Here is a 21,351-nt window from a genome sequence, read left to right on the forward strand (position 1 = left end):
GATGATCAGGAACAGCCAGCATGGATTCACCAAGGGCAAGTCATCCCTGACTAACCTAATGGCCTTCTATGAGGAGATAACTGGCTCTGTGGATGAGGGGAAAGCAGTGGACGTGTTATTCCTTGACTTTAGCAAAGCTTTTGATACGGTCTCCCACAGTATTCTGGCCAGCAAGTTAAAGAAGTATGGGCTGGATGACTGGACTATAAAGTGGCTAGAAAGCTGGCTAGATGGTCGGGCTCAGCGGGTCGTGATCAACGGCTCCATGTCTAGTTGGCAGCCGGTTTCAAGTGGAGTGCCCCAAGAGTCGGTCCTGGGGCCGGTTTTGTTCAACATCTTCATTAATGATCTGGAGGATGGCGTGGGCTGCACCCTCAGCAAGTTTGCAGATGACACTGAACTGGGAGGAGTGGTAGATACGCTGGAGGGTAGGGATAGGATACAGAGGGACCTGAACAAATTAGAGGATTGGGCCAAAAGAAACCTGATGAGGTTCAACAAGGACAAGCGCAGAGTCCTGCACTTAGGACGGAAGAATCCCAGGCACTGCTACAGACTAGGGACCGAATGGCTGGGCAGCAGTTCTGCAGAAAAGGACCTGGGGTTACAGTGGACGGGAAGCTGGATATGAGTCAGCAGTGAGCCCTTGTTGCCAAGAAGGCTCACAGCACATTGGGCTGTATAAGTAGGGGCATTGCCAGCAGATCGAGGGACGTGCTCATTCCCCTCTATTCGACACTGGTGAGGCCTCATTTGGATACGGTGTCCAGTTTTGGGCCCCACACGACAAGAAGGATGTGGACAAATTGGAGAGAGTCCAGCAAAGGGCAACAAAAATGACCAGGGGGCTGGAGCACATGACTTATGAGGGGAGGCTGAGGGAACTGGGCTTGTTTAGTCTGCAGAAGAGAAGAGTGAGGGGGGATTTGATAGCTGCCTTCAGCTACCTGAAGGGGGGTTCCAAAGCGGATGGATCTAGACTGTTCTCAGTGGTGGTAGACGACAGAACAAGGAGCAATGGTCTCAAGTTGCAGTGGGGGAGGTCCAGGTTGGATATTAGGAAACACTATTTCACTAGGAGGGAGGTGAAGCACTGGACTGGGTTCCCTAGGGAGGTGGTGGAATCTCCTTCCTTAGAGGTTTTTAAGGCCCGGCTTGACAAAGCCCTGGCTGGGATGATTTCGTTGGGGTTGCTCCTGCTTTGAGCAGGGGGTTGGGCTAGAACCTCCCGAGGTCCCTTCCAACCCTGATCTTCTATGATTCTAAGGAACGACCCTGGGTCGTTGGAAAAGCCGCATCAGCCAGGCTGCCTGTGTCTGAACCCTCTTAAGGCAGGAACAGACCAGAACGGTCCTTACGGCGGATTATAGCCCCCATTGGTTTTAGGAGAACTTTTCATGACAGTGTTGGCTGTAAGATCTTGTCTCTTATCTGCATTGCCAGCGAAGTTGGGTAAGGTTCTTTTGTAACCCCTTTAGTAACCACGTAACCCTTTGTAAACCGTAATCCTGGCTGAAATTCTCTGCACACTCCTTTGGGGTGAGGAGCAAAGGACGTGGGCGTGGTTAGAGGAAGGGTGTGAAAAGCCATCGCACATGCCCAGATGCCCAAGAAGAAGTGAGCGACTGGGAGAGACGGCAGGAAAAATCCATTGTGTCCGATGCTAAACGAGGTAGCGGCAGTGACGGCCTCAGAGGTGAGGCAAACACCCCCGAAGGCGAGACAGGAAATAAGCCCCGGCCCCCTGGGGCCAGCCCTGCCAGCTGTGCTAGTGAGGCTGGCGCTCGGGGCCCGGGGCAGGACCTGGGGCCCGAACCCCGGCCGTGAAGCGGCGCGAGCCCAGAGATAATGAGGCGACTTTTGGTCCTTCCTTTACGGCCAGACGTGTCCCAGCTCCACTCGCCTGAGAGAGGCCAATGGCTGCAGCCGGCGCGCTGGAGCCGGCACAGGAACCCAGCTGCAGACAGGAAATGCGTCTGCCGGGCATCCCGGCTTGTGCGGCTCCGGGTCTGAATGTCGGGGGGCCTGGAGGTGCCAGGACCCTGTTGGGATGCGGGACACCCCCTGTCTGCACTGAGCGGGGCTGCGAAAAGCATCAAGAACCACCCCCCCGACGAATGGGGGTGAGTAACACCCCCCCCCGACCAGTGGTGACACTTCCTCACATCTAGCTCCGGCCTGGGCGCTGGCTCAGGAAGCTGTGGCAGGATGTCACCGCTGCAGAGCAGCTCGCTCGCGCGGCAGCCGGCGACCTGACCCGGGGAACAGAGACGGGGGTGGGGGAAGGACAGGGACGGGACCCAAGAGCTGGGGGAGGAGGGTTGGAGCCCGGCAGCTGGCGGGTGTGAAGGGGAGTCGCCCCATTGTCAGAACCGGGGCAAGAACCCAGGAGTCCTGGCTCCCAGCCCCCCCCTGCTCTGAGTGCTGTGGGATCGGGGCGTGGCCTGACGCTGGCCTGGCTCGACTTCCCAAACTGTCCGTCCGGGGGTGGTGAGAGGCCTGGTGCAGCCGGGCCCATGGACCCCGGGCTGGGACCTCGGCCGCAGGCCCGGGGGGAGGGCAGGGGAGTCACCCTGGCTCAGCACCCAGATCCCTCCGGACCCCAGAATCTCCTGTCCTGCCCCTCGGCTCGGAAACCTCCCACCCGGCCCCACACTCCTCCGCCAGGGGCTACTTCCTTCCACCTCTTCTGCCGCCATTTACCCCTCCCTGCGTCCCCTCCCCCATTTCCCCTCCCCTCCCCCTCCATCTCCACCCTCCCTCTGTTCCCTCCCCTCCCCTCCCCTCAATCTTCACCTTCCTCCCATCTCCCCCTCCCCTCCCTCTCCATTTCCACCCTCCCTCCATCCTCTCCCCCTGCAGTCATGGCAGCCCCCTCCTGCCCCAGTGACCCCCCTTCCCCACCACTGCTCACCAGGACTCCTGGGTTCTCTCTCAGCAGGGGGGGGCTGCGGATCAGGTCTGAGGGGCACCAGCAGAGCAGGCCGGGGGGGGAGACACTGTTGCTCTGACTGTTCTCGCCTGCCCCTGGGTTGGATGGTGGCTGAAGGGGCCGATCCGGGGTCAAGCGGTGGCTCTGCTCCCCCCGACAACACGCGTCCTGCTGGAGCTGGGGTCACCTGCCCCCGCGGCTGGGCTGGGCCGGGGGGGGGGCAGCGTGGGGGCGGGGGGCTGCTGGCAGCCAGAGGCCTTTTGGGAACAGAGGGAACTGGGTCAGGAAGAGCCCCTCCCCCTTCTCCTCTAACCACCCCCCCATCCATCCTCCCCCCTTTCCTCCCACTCCTGTTCCCCTCCCCCCTTTCCCTTCTATTCACCCCCTTCCCCCAGGCTGGGATCTCCATCCGTCATCACCGCTGGGAGCCATGACTGCCCTGGGCTCCTGGGTCTCCTTCCGGCAGCACCGCCAGCTCAGCCTCTACCTGCTGGCCATCATGATCTTCTCCTTCTTCATCCACCTACACAGCCGGTTCCTCACCACAAGACAGAGTCTCCCCTCCCTGAACACAACGAAGGGGTCTCCAGCCACGCCCCCCACCACGGAGCGGGACATGTGGACCGTGAACTCCATCGGGCGCTTGGGGAACCAGATGGGGGAATATGCCACCCTCTACGCCATGGCCAAGATGAACGGGCGCCAGGCCTACATCCTCCCGGAGATGCACCAGCAGCTGGCGCCGCTCTTCCGCATCACCCTGCCCGTGCTCTCCAGCGACATGGTCCAGGACATCCCGTGGAAGGACTATGAGCTCCACGACTGGATGTCGGAGGAGTACAGGCACATCGAGGGGAAATACGTCCGGCTGACGGGCTACCCCTGCTCCTGGACCTTCTACCACCACCTCCGGCAGGAGATCCTCCAGGAATTCTCCTTCCACGACCACGTTAAGGAGGAGGCCAACCGGTACCTTGCCGGGCTGCGTGGGCAGCGCCGGAACGTGACCTACGTGGGCGTCCACGTCCGGAGGGGGGACTACGTCCGGGTGATGCCCCAGGTCTGGAACGGGGTGGTGGCGGACAAGGCCTACCTGGAGAAGGCCATGGGCTACTTCCGGGCCAAGTACCAGGAGCCGGTCTTCGTGGTGACCAGCAACGGGATGGAGTGGTGTCGGGAGAACATCGACGCCTCGCGGGGGGACGTGTATTTCTCGGGGGACGGGAAGGAGTCGTCGCCGGGAAGGGACTTTGCTCTCTTGGCTCATTGCAACCACACGATCATGACCATCGGGAGCTTCGGCATCTGGGCCGGTTACCTGGCTGGGGGGGAGACCATCTACTTGGCCAACTACACCCTCCCCGACTCTCCCTTCCTCAAGATCTTCAAGCCTGCGGCCGCCTTCCTGCCCGAGTGGATCGGGATCGACGCCGATCTCTCCCCGCTGCGCAGTGGGACGACTGGCTAAAGGAGCTCAGCTGGGATCACGTGATGAAAGCAGCCACGAGTCAGAGACGCTTTGTCCCATCCCAAGCTGGTGGGAGAGGAGCCTCTTCAAAGACGTATTGTTCTGCTTAACGGCCCAGCCGGCCTGCTGTCTGCTGGGCGTTCCCCAAGGGGAAACCCGTTGGTCACTGTTACAGAGTCGATATTCCTGACTTCAGAGACAGGCCTGGTATGTTCACACAAATAACATAATCCTAATCAGCCCATCGTCACCTTTCTAATGATACCTCACATGCCGGCTCTTGCACAAAATAGATCACGGTGAAGCTGTAATTATATTGGAGCAATTCTATGAAGAATATGGGGTGTGGTGTGTGACGAAGTGGGACTGGTCTTACTGGGGGCTGGGTACAGATCCTAAGTTTCTAGCAGCAAAAGGTCATGCTGCCAAATACCTGACACTCTGTCGCCTAGCAACGGATGGCCCGGCCCCTCCCTACAAAGGTGTTGGAGACAAAGGGGTCAGGTGACCTCCTGGCCCGGGAAAGAGGCGGAGGAGAGAGGAGGGGCCGGAGGGGGTGGAGCAGACTGTTGTTGGCTGGGGAAACAGGGGAGCAGGGAGAAAGGGCTCTGATCCCCGAGGGGGGCTGTGAGGCCCCAAAATGGACCTAACCGGGGGGATCCTGTTATCTGTGCCTGCAAAACCGGTGTTGGACTGTGTTCCTGTCGTCTAAATAAACCTTCTGCTTTACTGGCTGGCTGAGAGTCCTGGTGAATCGGCAGGGAGACCGGGGGTGCAGGACCTGATCCCCCTACACTCCGTGACAACTGGTGGCAGCGGTGGGATCGACTGCACCCCACGGACGGCGCTTCCTGCAGTAAGTGACTGGGGAGCAGTAAAATGAAGGGGCGATTAACCCCTGGGAGAGTGTGACCAGAGAGCAGGACTTTGCAGTAACAGGGTCCCCCGGGGGATCACAGCGAGCAGTCCCAGGGGCGGAGGGGGCTGCAGCTCGACCCTGGCAGAGAGGCGGTGACCTGAAGGACTGGCACACTAGGGGTCCCCCTGGAACCCGTGGGGAGCGGTGAGCACCCCGGCCTGCGAGCGGCCAGCAGGAAGATGTATTCCCAGAAGCGCAAGTGTGAGCTGGTGGAGCTGTGCAAGCAGGGGGGGCTGCGCCATGGGAAGCTCACCAAGGCCCAGCTGATTGCCCGGCTGGAGGAGGGAGATCGCAGGAAGGAACCGATCCCTGTCTCTGAGGGAAGCAGCCGGGCAGATGCAGCGCAGGCACCAGTGTCTGTCCCCGCTGGGAGTGGTCAGCCGGCTGCTGAGGGCTCCCTGAGGCCTCCCACCCCTAGGCCTAGGGGGAGGGGGAGGAGGAGCCCAGCTACCGAGGGCACCGTGACCCCCCCGGCCAGCAGGGGATCGTCCCGGCGACGCTCGGCCTCCGTGGAGCGCAGGCGGCTGGACTTGGAGAGAGAGATCAAACTGAGAGAGCTGGAGGAGCGTAAGGAACAGAGGGAACATGAGGAGAGAGACAGAGCCAGCGTGAGCTGGAGGAGAAGCAGAAGCAGCGTGAATACAAGGAGAGGGAGAAGGAGAAACAACGCAGACATGAGCTGGCCCTGGCCCAACTGAGCAACAGTAAGGCCCCGGCTGCGGTGAGTGAGGGGGGGCCCAAGCCTACAAAGAGCTTCGATAAGAACTTCCTGGCCCCGCGTAAGGAGGGGGAGGACATAGACACCTTCCTGACGGCCTTTGAGAATGCCTGCGAGCTGCACCAGGTTGACCCTGCAGACACGATCCCGTTCCTCACCCCCTTACTGGACTCCACCGCCGTGGAGGTGTACAGCCGAATGAAAGGGGCGGAGGCGGGGGACTACAACCTGTTCAAAGAGGCCCTGCTCCGCGAGTTTGGGCTGACCCCGGAGATGTACCGGAAGAGGTTCCGGAGTCAACATAAGACCCGGGAGGTCACATACCTACAACTGGTCAACCGGGCGCAGGGGTATGCCCGCAAGTGGACAGCTGGGGCCCAAACTAGAGAGGACCTGCTTGACCTATTCGTACTGGAGCACCTGTATGAGCAGTGCCCATGGGACCTGAGGCTGTGGTTGAGGGACCAGAAGCCGGAGAATCCGCAGCATGCAGGCCAGCTGGCCGACGAGTTTGTGGACCGTTGGGCAGAGGATAGCAGGGAGGCGTCTTGAAGGAGCAGGTCTGTCTCAACGCAGAGAGAGAGTCCCCATGGGACCTCCCAGAAGGGGCCGAGGGAGAGCCCCCACCAAAGGGAAACATCTGGCGTCAGGTCCAGCCGTCCCACTCGAGGGGACCCACGAGACATGGGCTGCTATCAATGTGGCCAACCGGGCCACATACGGGCCCAGTGCCCCAAGCTCCGGGACAAACTGAGCAGACCAACCCCACACCGGGTCAACCTGGTAGAGACCCAGCCGGATGAGGGGCAGCGTTCGCAGGAAAGGGGGGCTGGCCGCGTACCCCCTGCGAAGGAGGGAGGGGGGCCCCGGGTCGGCCCCTCCGAGGGGCTGGATGCTCCCCGCCCTGAGTTTTGGGTTTACAGGGTGGGCACAGGGCTGCCCCTCCGGAGCGAGTGCCTTGTTCCCCTGGAGGTAGACGGGAGGGAGGCCACTGGGTACTGGGACACAGGCACAGAGGTGATGCTGGCCCGGCCCGAGGTGGTGGACCCAGATCGGATGGTGCCCAACACCTACCTGACCCTAAGGGGTGTGATCGGGACCCCACTCAGGGTGCCTGTGGCGAGGTTGCACCTAAAGTGGGGGGACAAGGAGGGCCCGAAGGACGTGGGGGTGCACCCGCATTTGCCCACGGAGGTGTTAATGGGGGGGGATCTTGAGGATTGGCCCAGTAACACCCGGGGTGCCCCGGCCGTGAACCGTAGTCAGAGTCGGCGCAGGGCTCTGCACCCTGACACCGGGGAAGGCACTCTTCCCGGGGCACCGGACCCTGACCTGGTGGGGAGGGAACGCCCAGGGACAGGGCTCAGAGAGGCTGTGGCCCCGGACCCAGCCGGTGAGAGAGAGCAGATCCCCCCCCCTGCCCCAGCAGCTGAGTACCAGGCCGCGGTGCGGGAAGACCCCTCCCTGCGGAGGATAGGGGACCTGGCCAACCTCGGGGGGGGACAGACCATGGGACGAGGTGGCCGGAAAAGGTTCCTGTGGGAGAAGGGGTTCCTGTACCGAGAATGGGCTCCCCCAGGGAAGATGGAGTCAGGGGGGATCAGGAGGCAGCTGGTGGCACCCCAGGAGTATCACCACCAGCTGCTGTGCCAGGCCCATGACATTCCCCCCTCAGGGCACCCGGGAGCCTGGCGTACCCAGCAGCGGCTGCTGCAGAACTATTACTGGCCTGGGGTCTCTGCCCATGTCCGGCAGCACTGCCGCTGCTGTGACTTCTGCCAGAGGGGGAGGAAGGCCCGGGACAGGGGGAAGATGGCTGTAAGGCCCGGGCCCCGCCCCGAGGAGCCTGTCCAGAGGGGGGCCAGGGTCAGAAGGGGGGCTCTGAACCGAGAGAGCCCGAATCACAGCCCCCCAGACTGGAACGTGGGGAGAAGGCCCCAGCCCCGCGTGCACCCCAGGGGTACTGGGGTGGGGAAAGGGCGCGGGCGGCATAAGCTTCCCCCCTGCAACCTGCAAGTGCCCTCGAGCCCCCCCGACCTACAGGGGGGCAGGAAACTGGAATGACCTGGGGTGACTCTTCCCCCAGAACGGGGGGGACCCTGGGGCCTCTGTGGGAATGTAGGTGGGTTCGAACTTCCCCAGGTCACGGGCTGGAGTGACCCCGCTCAGTTCGGTCTCGAAGGGGGGAGAGGTGTGACGAAGTGGGACTGTTCGCACTGGGGGCTGGGTACAGATCCTAAGTTTCTAGCAGCAAAAGGCCATGCAGCCAAATGCCTGAAGCTCCGTCTCCTAGCAAATGATGGCCCGGCCCCTCCCTGCAAAGGTGCATCTAAAGGTGTTGGAGACAAAGGGGTCAGGTGACCTCCTGCCCCGGGAAGGAAGCGGAGGAGAGAGGAGGGGCCAGAGAGGGCTGTGCAGACTGTTGTTGGCTGGGGAAACAGGGGAGCAGGGAGAAAGGGCTCTGATCCCCGAGGGGGGCTGTAAGGCCCCCAAAATGGACCTAACCGGGGGGATCCGGTTATCTGTGCCTGCAAAACCGGTGTTGGACTGTGTTCCTGTCGTCTAAATAAACCTTCTGCTTTACTGGCTGGCTGAGAGTCCTGGTGAATCGGCAGGGAGCCGGGGGTGCAGGACCTGATCCCCCTACACTCCGTGACATGGTGTCACCGGGTCTGGGAGGTTAGAGCGAGGGGGGCTGGGAGCCAGGACGCCTGGGTTCTGTCCCCGGCTCTGGGACGGAAGTGGGGTCTAGTGGTGAGGTTATGCTTATAAGAAGCACACAAGGTCTTTTTCGGGGGGAAAGGCGACACGCCACGTTTATTGAAAATACAGCCTGTGCCTTCAATCTCACACACACACACACACACACACACACACACACACACACACACACACACACACACACACACACACAGTCTTATAGTTCCCAGCCTGTCGTAGCTCCAGTCAATCTAATGGCCAGTTAGACTGAGCACGAGGGAGGAGCTGGGCTCCGTCGGTCGCGAGCCGATGCTCTGAGGCTTTGCAGGCCTGACCGGGGCCGCCCAGAGGGGGGAGCAAGTGGGGCAATTTGCCCCGGGCCCCGCAGGGGCCCCCACGAGAGTTTTTCAGGGGCCCTGGAGCCCTTTACTCGCTCCGGGGGCTCCGGAAAACTCTCGCGGGGCCTGGGCTCCTGGAACTTCTTCTGCTCCGGGTCTTCGGTGGCAATTCGGCGGCGGGGGGGGGTGTCCTTCCACTCCGGGACCCGCCGCCCAAGTGGCCCGAAGACCCACGGTGGGGGGAGGGTCCTTCCGCTCCGGGACCCGCCGCCGAAGTGCTCCAAAGACCCGCGGCAGGGGGGTCCTTCCGCTCCGGGACCTGCCACTGGCGCAGCCAGGTTCTAACATCAGGGGGAGCGAACACATTCAAAAGGCACCACCCGACATATCAGATTACACCTCTACCTCGCTATAACGCGACCCGATCTAACACAAAGTCAGCTATAACGGGACAAAGCGGCACTCCGGGGGGCTGCGCACGCACCCGCGGGGACAGCCCCTCATCTCTCCTGAGGGGGCTGCTCTGCGATCTGCGGGCCCTGGAAGCAGGCAGCACACAGGCGCGGGGGGGGGGCACAGTCCCCCGCATATGGGAGACAATCAGACAGAGGTGGGCAGGGTCTGTTGGGGGTTCGCATGGGGGAGAGGGGGGTGGGGGGCTGCCCTGGGAGACTCCAATGCAGCACCCGGCCACGCTGGCTCTGTGCATCATGAGGCACTCGGGGAAAAGGAGGCAGCGAGCGAGAGAGGCCGAGGAGGAGGTGCCCTTCCCCTCCCAGCTGGGTCCGTGAGTCCCTGATCTCGCCCCCAGCCCCCAGGTACTGGGCTGCAGCGCAAGAGGGGCTGATACAGAGAAGTCAGGACCAGTCAGAGCACTTCCCATGTCATCATGAAACCTCAGTCCTGGAAAGCTGGGTGAGGTAATATGGGCGGGGGGGATATAGATCAAGGTGGGTGAGGTAATGGGGGGGGTGATATAGATCAAGGTGGGTGAGGTGATATATTTTATTGGACCAGCTTCGGTTGGTGAGAGAGACGAGCTTTGGCGCTTTCACAGGACGCTTCTTCAGGAAGGTCCCGGAGTCCCTGGGCGACGCTCTGGAACTGCTCCCCACAAAGCCACTCCCCACGGTTTCCAGGAAGAACCCCTGGTGCGCCAGCCCTTCTCATGGTCACCACCTCTTTGCCAGGGTTGAGCTGCAGCCTCCTCCGCCCCTGGGACCGCTCCTGCAATCCCCAGGGGAACCCTGGTACTGCAAAAATCCTTCTTTCTCCCAGGGTCAAGCAGCCAGCGCCTCCATCCCTGAGACTGCTCACTGCCGTCCTCAGGGGGACCCCGTTCCTCCAACCGTCCTTCTCGCTGGTCACACACTCCCAGAGGTTAACCGTACCCCTGAAACCGTCCCTCTCTGAGCCTTCAGCACGCCTGGTCCTCATCATCCCTCCTTCATTTTACTGCTCCCCAGTCACTTACTGCAAGAATCGCCATTCACGGGGTGCAGTACATCCCGCCGCTGCCACCAGTTGTCACGGAGTCCCCGGGCGATGCTCTGGAACTGCTCCCCACCAAGCCAGTCAGGACTTTGGGGAGCCTCCTCTCCCTTGGAGCAGACTGTCCCCAGGGCAAGAAGCTCACAGGTCTTCACCTCCTGGGTCTCTCCTTGGAGCATTCAGCATCCTCTGCCCCTCCGTGCGCTTCCCCCAGCGAGCCCGCCCCAGCGGGGTCCTGGGGAAGCCACAGGGTCCTGCCCCCCCACTCCGCAGTCAGACGTGACTCTCAGCCAGCCAGTAACACAGAGGTTTATTCGATGACAGGAACAGGGTCTAACACAGAGCTTGTAGGTACAGCGAACCAGACCCCTCGGCCGGGTCCATTCCGGGGGGCAGTGAGCCAGACCCCCACGTCTGCACTTCACTCCTCGTCCCCAGCCAGCTCCAGACTCACAACCCCCTCCAGCCCCTCCTCTGCTCAGCTCCTTCCCCGGGCCAGGAGGTCACCTGATCTCTTTGTCCTCCCACACCTTTAGCATCCCCTTGCAGGGGGGAAGGGCCTGGCCATTAGTTGCCAGGCGACAGAGGGTCGGCCAGAAACTGAGGCCCCCCCACAGTATTCAGAGAAAACATTAAGAACATTCCCAGTTTGTCACAAGGAAGAAGAAAAGACTCCGTGAAAGCTCCAAAGCTTGTCTGTCTGTCTCTCTCCTGAACAAAAGTTGCTTCAGTAAAAGATATTACCTCACCCACCTTGCGGCTCCAATTTCCTGGGAACAACAGGGTTACACCAACCCACCCTACAAAAATGCAAGATTCCCATGACCAGCACAGAGCGACCACCATCACACCAGGACACTATTGTCACGATTCATCTTAGCATAATGTCCTCATCACGCCAAGGAAGCAGCACCATCAGCACAATGAGATAAATACAGCCACATGTGACAACATTTTATTCCTCCTGCCCCAATAACAAAGAAATTAGGGATCCCACAGCTGTGAAAATAACCATCCCAGGCTGCTGAGGGCTATGCTAAGTGGAGTGGGTTTGCCAATGCAAATGCACATTCCTGAAATTCCTTTCCCCACACCAATGCAAATGCTTGAAATCCCTTTGCCCACGCCTCATAATTTACCACCAGATGTCAGGGTGGAGCTCATCCTGACTCTGCTTACATCCTCCCCCCAGCCGAGAATTTGTCGTCCCGACAAATCACATTCCCTGCTATACCAACTCACTGGTCCCTTCCAAAGGGCCTCAGAGAGAAATGTATTGGCTCCTCACTAGTCACCCCAGGTGCATCGTAAGTTAACCATCTCACTGGTCTTATTATCCTGTCTCGCCTATTGAGAATTTCTGTTGCTGTGGTAGGGGGGACATCTGCTTGAGCGACGGATGGGGAGGTGTCCTGTGAGGTCCCCTCGGATACTGGCATAGGCCCCTGCATTTCTAATTCTAACCGTGGAGGGTCGAAAGTGCTCAGGACATCCTCTACCTGTATGTCTCCACTGTTCAATAAACTGTGTGTGTCATCACATGGGGGTCCCACCAGTGGCTCAGGGGCAGGGGTGTCAGGAATGGGCCTAAATACTTCTGCCAAGGCGGAAGAGGGGGTGCTCTCTTTTGATTCAGCTGATTGAGACTGAAGCCTTGTCTTCATCCCAGGATACGCCCTGGTTGTGTCTTCCTCCTCAGACTCACTCTCAGAGGTGCTGAGTAGGGGTAGGTTAGCTGCAGGGGGCCGGCTGTCCACGTTGGAAGGCGGCTTGGGTCCAGCACCTTCGTTCTGCCCAGTTGCCCTGTTGTGGCCCATGTCATAAGGGCTGCCCACCAATTCCCCCACCGGGAGCAAACGGTTTCTATGCACGGTCTTTGTCTGCCCTGGACCCTCTTCAGGTTCGATCTTGTAGACCGGCAGGTCTCCTAGCTTTTCCATCACCAAGTAAGGTATTGCCTTCCATCTGTCAGCTATCTTGTGTTTGCCAGCAATACCCAAATTTCGCAGCAGGACTCTGTCCCCTGCCTGGAGCTCTTGCAGACGTACCCTGGCATCATATCGATGTTTGTTGCGGTCTGCGTTCTTCCGAGCTGCAGATGCAGCTAAGTGATAAGCATCCCGCAGCTTTTCTCATCGTCGGGATACATATTGCTGATGAGTTTCATAGCTATCTCCATCCTCGGATACACCAAAGCACAGGTCTATGGGTAATCTTGGTTCTCGCCCAAACATCAAGAGATATGGGGTGACTCCCGTAGCGTCGTTCTTTGTGGCGTTGTAGGCGTGCACCAGAAATGCGACATGTTGGCTCCAGGTTGCTTTTTGCTCTGGCCACAAAGTCCCCAACATATCTAACAGGGTTCGGTTGAACCTCTCTGGCTGAGGGTCACCCTGCGGGTGATACGGCGTTGTCCTCGACTTTTTAATCCCTGCTATTCTTAGCACCTCCTTTAGAAGGCGACTCTCAAAATCCCTCCCCTGATCCGAGTGTATCCGGGCTGGGAATCCATAAACTGAGAAATATTTTTCCCACAGTACTCGAGCGACAGTGGTGGCCTTCTGATCACGTGTGGGATATGCCTGCGCATATCGCGTGTAATGGTCGGTCACGACTAGAATGTTCCCAATATTCCTCTTGTCTACTTCGAAGGACAAGAAATCAATGCAAACCAGCTCCAGAGGTTTGTTGCTGGTGATGTTCTTCAGATATGCAGCCCTCGTGGGCAGAGTTTTCCTTTGGACACATCGAGCGCAGGTTTCGCATTTCCTGCGAACATCTTCGGCCATCCGGGGCCAATAGAACCTATTGCGGATAAGTTCCAGGGTCCTCTCCATTCCTAACTGTCCAAAGTCATCACGCAGGGCCCTCATGGCCAGGGCTCTGTACTCTTTCGGCAGCACTAGTTGGTTCCGTTGCTTTTGCAGAGGGTCTGTGGTCACGCGGTGTAGCACTCCCTGAATCAGTTTTAGTTTGGTCCATTCTCTCAATAGTAGTTTGCCCTCTGGGTTGGGCGGGACAACCGCAGCCGGGCTTCGCCCCTCCCTTTTGGCAAGTAGCGTATCACGAATGTCAATATCTTGCAGCTGGGCTTCCTGCCAGTCAGCCGCACTGAGCACGGGCAAGGGAGATTGGTCCAAAGCAATATAGTTCACCGAAGCAGAAGGCAGCATTCAGGGGGCAGGCCCAAAGCTTCAGCAACGCATCCATGAAGGCTCTCATGGGCCTCCGCCTCTCGGCGACTCACGCTGCAAATAGCTCTCACTCCATCCGTGGGTATCACAGCAACTTCAGGTGCCTGCGGACGTCTGGACAATGCATCGGCATCTACATTGCTTCTCCCAGATCAGTATTGAATGCTGAACTCATAGCTAGCCAAGGCGGCCACCCATCTCTGCCCTGTAGCATCCAACCTAGCACTTGTTAACACATAAGTCAGTGGGTTGTTGTCTGTCCACACCTGGAACTGAGCACCAGACAAGTAGTCTCGAAATTTCTCAGTGATGGCCCATTTTAAGGCCAAGAACTCCAGCTTGTGGATGGGATAGCGAGTTTCACTGTCAGACAGCCCTCGGCTGGCGAAGGCTACAGGTTTGTGGTTGCCTTCCACCTCCTGATACAGTACTGCTCCCAGACCCTCCAAACTGGCATCAGCATGCAGGATAAACGGTTTGCTTGGATCAGCAAAGATTAGGATGGGAGCATGAGTTAGGCGAGTAATGATTTCCCAAAAAGCCCTCTCACATCTCTCATCCCACCGTGGCCCAAAGGGTTCGAAGGGGCCATAGTGTATCTGCACGGAAGGCCCTTTATTCTTGGTCTTAGATTTGTTCTTGCTGGACTGATATCCCCTGGTAAGATCATTCAAAGGTTTTACAGTCGTGGCATAGTTCTTCACAAATCTGCGGTAGTAGCCATTAAATCCAAGAAAGGTCTTGAGTTCTCTGTAGTTGCTTGGACGTGGCCAGGTAGTGAGTGCTTCTATTTTATCAGGATCAGTACTCACACCCTCTTGGGACACGATGTGACCCACATACCTCTCTGAGGTTTGGCAGAACTGGCATTTGCCAATTGAAAGCTTCAAACCATATGCCTCCAACCTATCGAGCACGTTAAGAAGTCTTTCTTCATGTTCCTCCAAGGTTCTTCCAAACACAATCAGGTCATCCAAGTAAACTAACACTTGCAATAAATTCATGTCCCCCACGACTTTTTCCATAAGTCGTTGAAATGTGGCAGGTGCTCCAGAAATCCCTTGGGGCATGCGTTCGAACTGGTAGAACCCTAACGGGCAGATGAAGGCTGTCTTCTCCTTATCCTCTTCTCCCAGAGGGATCTGGTAGTATCCACTCCAAAGATCCAACACAGAGAACCACTGGCTACCCAGCAAACAGTCCAAGGCATCTTGTACTCTAAGCATGGTGTATTGATCAACTGTAGTGCGCCTGTTTAGGGTGCGATAGTCAATACACATCCGGATTTTTCCACTCTTCTTACCAACGACCACAATGGGTGAGGCATAGGGGCTTCGGGACTCTGTAATGATACCCGCCGCGATCAGCTCTTGAAGATGATGGCGTACGTCTTCCATCTCAGAGAGGGCAATCCTCCTAGACCTCTCCCTGAAGGGTCGGGGATCTTGTAGCCTGATGTGGTGTTCCACTCCTTTGGCACATCCCACGTCCCACTCATGTAGTGAGAACACCTTGGATCTCTCACAAAGCTTCTTCCTCGGGCGATCTTTCCACTCCTCGGACAGTGGTGAGTCCCCGAAGTCAAACTTTGCAGGATCTATCATTGGAACTTCAGCTTCACGCTGCGGTCTCACCATGCTTTCAGGCTCAAAGATGTCTGCAATCTTCTGCCCGGGTTTTACAAACACATCACAGCATGTTTCATGAGCAACCAGGATAGTCACCTCCTCCTGGGCTTCAGCAGGTAGGGTTATGACTCCACTGAGAACCAGCACTCCTTCTGGGAGCCCTCCCTCAGCTGGCTGCTCTGCCACAGCTAATGTTCCCTTACTGCCTTTTAGGCAGGTACTCCGGACAATCACCTCCTTTTCTGACACTGCAGGCACCACGAAAGGGACCGGGCCCGCATACCTCAGTGCTCCCACTGGCAAATCCGGCATCACTTTTCTTGTGTCCTCAATTTTTCTGTAGGCCGCGGCACAGTGTGTGTGTATCACCAAGGTGTTCAGATATTGGTCTCCTGCTTGCTGTCTGCAGTAATCGGCAAGTATCCTAAAGAGGCTGGAGTTGGTCCCTATTAGTACAGACACATCAGAGGCTCCTTTGGGGTCAGGGCATATTAAAGCAGCAGTGTCCACCTCCTGTCTGACCCCAGCAATCTCTTCTGGGAATTCCAGGTGTACTATGACATAGCCCTGATAGGGGTATTCCTCCATGCTGAGGCCACACAGGCCAAGCCCTGTCAGGGGCCGTATGGGCAGATGCCCAAGCATCTGCTGGTAGAACGACTGGAATATGATGGTCACCTGGGATCCCATGTCAAGCACGGCTCTACATTCTGTCCCTTCAACCTTTACAGTGACCTCCGCTCCGGGTCCTATCAATCCTGGGGGGATTCGGGCCGCGTGGTTCCTTCCAGGGGAGCCTCCACCTCCTGCAGGCCGAGGCGGCTCCCTTCCCAGGCCCTGGGGCCGTTTCCCGACTTTCCCCAGGTGGTCCTCAGCTTTTGATGGGATTCTCTGCATTCTGACACCTCGCAGCAATGTGCCCACCCTGGCCACACCGGTAGCAGAAGAAGGATTGTCCTTTCCCCTGCTGTCGGGGTGGTGCAGAGGTTCTAAACGTGGTCCTCTGGACCTGGGTACCAGAGGGTTCCTTGCACCGCGAAGTCTTGGCTGAATCAAAGGTATTCTCTAGTTCAGTCACTTTCTGTGTCAGGGCCTGCACTCGCTGGGTAAGTTCCTCTTGAGGATTCACCATTAGTGCCTTGGGCATCCGCATGGATGTTGTGCCAGTTGCCAGGGGTTGCTGCACCTCCCAAACCTCGCCAGCTGCCTGCCTCTCTTCTTCCTCTCGGACCTCTTTTATTAGGCAAGAGTAACTTGGTGGATTATCTTGCCGTTCCCTTAATCGAAGGTGGAGAGGGACTGGGTTCTGATACTGAATTCCTCTCACAACCTGAGCCAATCTAGTCCGGTCCATTTGCTCAACTGCTACTGCTCCCCTCATGATGGCTCTCTGTAATAACTTCTCCAACCTCTGGATATAGGCAGAAACCTTCTCTCCCTTTTGTTGCCTCGCATTGAGGAACTTGCAATAAACATCCTCTGAACCCTCAGTTCTCCCAAAGGCGTGATCCAGGGCCTCCAGGCAGTCCTTCACCTTGACCCCTGGGTTACCAAGCTTCAGGGTGTGAATCACATCTAGGGCTGGCCCCCTGAGACACTCTACTAGTCGCCTTCTCTTTTCAGCATCAGGCACCGCCCACTCCTGCAGCATCTCAGCGGTGTGCTCCAACCAGGGTTCAAATGCTTCCTCCACAGGTATTGGGGTGGGATCCCCAGAAAACAACCTCAGTTGACGATAGGGGCTTGACTCAGGGTGGGGTGGCATAATTTTCTCTAAGGCTTGCCCCAAAGCCTTCACCCACTCATCAGGTGAAGGAGCAGGATCCCGGTGTGGGGCTCCCGGCTTAAGGCCCAACAGACCCGGCATATCAGCCAAAGTTTTTCCCTCTTTCCCCAAAAAGGCCGACATTTTCTTCAAAAACTCTACATCAGGGGTAGGGGCTGGTGAGGGCTGGCTCCCAGTGGTTATTACCTTTCACTCACCATCTTCCACTGCTATCGTGCCTGGAACCTATAGAGGGTCCACAGCCGAGGGCAGCTCACACAGTACAGCAAAAGCCCCCGCCTCCCTCACAAAAACACACCCATGCATTTTGCACTTACGCAGGTCCTCAGTGGATGACCTTAAGATAGTTTCTATTGAGCCCTCATCAACTGCCTCCAGCACCCCCGTTACCAGAAGACAGTTCCTGGGGTCAATATTCATCCCCTTGCACCAGTCCTCTAACAAGAGTAGGGCCATTATACAAACTCTAATCTTTTTCAAATGCAACAGATCAAAACAACAAGGCAATTTGGGGTTTTCCCAATTCAATGGATCACTCAAGATGTGCTTGCGAGGGGTACTGACCCAGCATCCCGGACGAGCCCCCAAAAATGTAACCCTTCTGCCAGGCCGAATTGATAGCAGCAAGGGCCGGGTTCAATACATAGGGGGCCCTTCCCTACCACGTAATGCGAAACCAGCTCGAGCCCCCACCCAGCGACCTGGGAAAATCTTACACACACCCCTGGGCGCCTCAAAGAGGCAGTACTTCCCCTCTCGCAAGCACAGAGTCTCGGTGTAACAGAAAAGGTTTAATTACATGAGATAAACACGAGCATTAAATTGGGAAAACACCTGAATTAGTGTTCATAGATTAAACCGTGAGCAAAGATCCACCCCAGGAAATTGGGCCGTGTCCTTCTCCACGGGCTCTCGAGTCCAGCAACCCCCAAATCACCCCAAGACTCCAAAGTCCAATATCCCAAATGTCCCTAGAGTCCAGCAACCCAAAGATCACCCACAGTCCCAACAATCCCACAATCCAAAAGTCTCTGTCCCGGGTCAGTGCAGCCCCAGAGTTCGAGAGTCTATCTGCAGAGGTCCCTGTCCTCACCCCCAGCCTGGGTGGAAAGGGGCACCTTACGTGGTCCGTGGGGTTCTGCTCCCGCCTTCTCCACGAACTGCTCCTCCAGCCGTCCCCGCAAACTGCTCCGCTCCGCCAGCTGCTCTGCTCCGCCAGCCGTCCCATGATCCGCGCCAGCCGTCCCCACAAACTGCTCGGCTCCACTCACTCCGTGTCTCCACGAACTGCTCCACGCCGCTCTACCATATAGCTTCAGGCTCCCCCACTAGTTAGCACAGTACTCAGTGCTCTCAGCTCAGCAATTCCAGCTCTTTAGTGATTTCAGCTCACAGTAGGGGAGCCCCAGTGCTAGTGCACCATTAGCCCAAAGTGAGTTCAGCTCAGTAACCTGTATCTAGATTCTTGAGGGAATCAAAAATCAACTCTGATATTCCACAATGGAGAGCGGCATAGGTGGGGCTGGTGCTTTCAGCTCACACAAGGAGCCTGCACCACTAGGTACAGATACCTGTCCCCAGCCTCTCTCAATGCACTGGGTTTTTGGATCCCATGTCCCTTGTCTAGCAAGTACTATTTAGTTGATAATGAAACCCTTTATCATAAGACAGTTTTGTAGTTCCTCATTTACTTAACCAGGGTGACAACATTTTATTCCTCCTGCCCCAATAACAAAGAAATTGGGGATCCCACAGCTGTGAAAATAACCTGGCTGCTGTGCGCTATGCTAAGTGGAGTGGGTTTGCAAATGCACATTCCTGAAATTCCTTTCCCCACTCCAATGCAAATGCTTGAAATTCCTGTGCCCACTCCTCATAATTTGCCACCAGATGTCAGGGTAGAGCTCATCCTGACTCTGCTTACATCAGCGCACTACAAGGCCACTGTCTCTGCCTGGGCAGGGGGGGCAAGCAGGGACACCCCACCCCACAGGAGACTGGGAGATGCGCCTCCCCCCCCCCCCCATCAATGCCTGTCCTGGTCCCCTGGCCGGCAGTCGCCTAGGGCACCAGGATTTGGGTGGGGGGGGCGGCATTTTGTGCGCTCCGCACGGGGCGCACGGGAGCTTCCGGTTCCGCTCCCGTCGCGCCGCCGAAGAAGGACCTTCTGCCGACGTGCCGCGGAAAACAGCGGCAGGCAATGGAGCAGCTCAGGGACTGCCGCTGTCGCCGGCAGCATTTCGGCGGAGGGTCCTGCTTCGGCGGCGCGATGGGAGCGGAACCGGAAGCTCCCGCGCGCCCCGTGGGGAGCGCACAAAATGCCGCCCCCCGGATGCTGCCTAGGGCGCCAGAAACCCTGGCGCTGCTCCTGCCTGATCCAGCTGCCCGGGTGCAGGGGATGTTTTTGGAGATGCCTCTGGCTGAGCCCCCTGCCCCCCACCATGCAGACGGCCATCCCGCCAGCAGCCAGGTGCCGGCTCTCGCAGCCACCTGGGGGGTTTCCAGTCCCCCCCAGCCACCCTCACCACAAGAAAGACCCTCTTTGAAATACACTTCCCAGCTGCTGCTACTGGTTGCCTTTAGTTGGGTGAGAGGTTAGGAGCTGCTGCTGCAGAGGTAGGAGAACGAGGTGGGGTCTCTCAGCTGCTCAGCCCCTTGCTCCAGGGGCAGTTCCCCTCGCTGATTAGCTGGTTTTTGGCCACCAGACACAGCAAGCACTCGCACTCCCCTAGCTAGCTACCCTACTGCCCCTGCCGAACAGCTGATGGCTCGTGGGCCCCCACTGGCCCCATAAACAGTTAACTGGTGGGTGGGTGCCCCTGCCCCCTATAGGGGCATGCCCTGACCGACCCCCTTCTTCCCCAAGGCCCCAGCCTCTCCTCCTCCCCGGGAGCCCAGCTTGCCGGAGCTCAGTTCTTCCCCTCCCTGCTGCGGGATCAGCTGTCTCCCGCCTGCTGGGAGACACAGCTGATCGGGGTATGCAGCAGGCTGAGGGAAGCCAGGCAGACCCAGCTTCAGAGCGGAGCGTGGGCCCCACCTCTGGCACCATGTTAACCCCGCCTAAGGGGCGGCTTTTTTCAAAATGTGCTGAGGGGAAGCACCTGCTTCCCCTGCACCCCACTAGCTACGCTACAGGGACCCGCTGCCAAAGTGCCGGGTTTTCAGGGTACTTCGGCAGCGGGTCCCGGAGCGGAAGGACCCCCCCCGCCACGGGTCTTCGGGGCACTTCAGCGGTGAGTCCCGGGACGGAAGGACACCCCTGCCACCGAATTACCGCCGAAGCGGGAGCCCCCCACCGCCGAAGACCCCAGGCCCCCTGAATCGTCTGGGCGGCCCTGGGCCTGACCCCAGAGTTCTCTGGCAAAACACCCCGGCTTTATACTTGTAAATTCCCACTTTACTCTGGATTTTGCAAGGTCATTCTGGAGCCGTTAGTCCATAAGTGGGGTTAATCTTGGGGTTTTCCACTGTTCTCCCTGATTTGTTGTCTCGCCTTCAGGGGTGATATGCACAGCTGTCCTCCCCCCCCCCAGGTATTAATACATACTCTGGGTTAATTAATAGTCAAAAGTGATTTTATTAAGTATAAAAAGGAGTATTTAAGTGGTTCCAAGTAATAGCAGCCAGAACAAAGTGAATTACCCAGCAAAATAAAATAAAACCCGCAAGTCTAAGCCTAGTACAGTAAGAAAACTGAATACAGACCAAATCTCACCCTCAGAGATGTTTCAATAAGCTTCTTTCACAGGCTGGATGCCTTACTAGTCTGGGCCCAATCCTCACCCCCGGTACAGCCCTGGTTCCAGCTCAGGTGGTAGCTAGGGGATTGCTCATGATGGCCGCTCCCTTTGTTCTGTTCCACCCACTTAGATACCTTGTGCACAAGGCGGGAATCCTTCGTCTCTCTGGGGTCCCACACCTGCTTCTCACTGGAAAAGCACCAGGTTAAAGATGGATTGCAGTTCAGGTGACATGGTCACCCCAAGCCTTCACTCCTCCCAGCCTGACTCACAGGAAGGTCTGCCTGCAAACGGAGCCAGCCACTCAATTGTCCTGGTTGCTGGGAGCCGTCAAGATCCCAAACCACCATTAATGGCCCCCACTTTGCATAATTACAATAGGCCCTCAGAGCGATAGTTCAGATACAAGAGTGACACGTTTATACAAATACGATGAC

The 21,351-nt window shown here is 57.8% G+C and overlaps 3 protein-coding genes across 4 annotated transcripts in view; 2 read left to right on the plus strand and 1 right to left on the minus strand.

Annotated features, from left to right (window-relative positions):
• The window catches only part of LOC123350367 (galactoside alpha-(1,2)-fucosyltransferase 2-like), a 70,592-nt gene that overhangs the window by 33,297 nt on the left and 15,944 nt on the right, over positions 1–21,351 (minus strand). The gene's annotated exons all lie outside the window — the stretch shown is intronic.
• Positions 1–21,351, plus strand: part of FLT3LG (fms related receptor tyrosine kinase 3 ligand) — a 74,770-nt gene that overhangs the window by 30,252 nt on the left and 23,167 nt on the right. The gene's annotated exons all lie outside the window — the stretch shown is intronic.
• LOC123350364 (galactoside alpha-(1,2)-fucosyltransferase 2-like) lies at positions 1,154–4,954 on the plus strand. Of its 2 annotated transcripts, XM_044988910.1 has the most exons (3): positions 1,154–2,123; position 2,320; positions 3,328–4,954. In XM_044988910.1, the coding sequence occupies exons 1-3, from the start codon at positions 1,917–1,919 to the stop codon at positions 4,398–4,400; spliced, it is 1,281 nt and encodes a 426-aa protein (XP_044844845.1). In that variant the 5' UTR covers positions 1,154–1,916; the 3' UTR covers positions 4,401–4,954. The 2 variants fall into 2 exon arrangements, with proteins under 2 accessions (XP_044844845.1, XP_044844844.1); XM_044988909.1 differs by lacking the exon at position 2,320.

The sequence above is a fragment of the Mauremys mutica genome, chromosome 15 (genome assembly GCF_020497125.1).
Source record: "Mauremys mutica isolate MM-2020 ecotype Southern chromosome 15, ASM2049712v1, whole genome shotgun sequence".
Classification (NCBI taxonomy): Eukaryota; Metazoa; Chordata; order Testudines; family Geoemydidae; genus Mauremys; species Mauremys mutica.

What these genes read in the sequence shown, in the direction of transcription:
- LOC123350364 (XM_044988910.1), top strand. Translation starts at nt 1,917, where the DNA reads ATGGCTGCAGCCGGCGCGCTGGAGCCGGCACAGGAACCCAGCTGCAGA.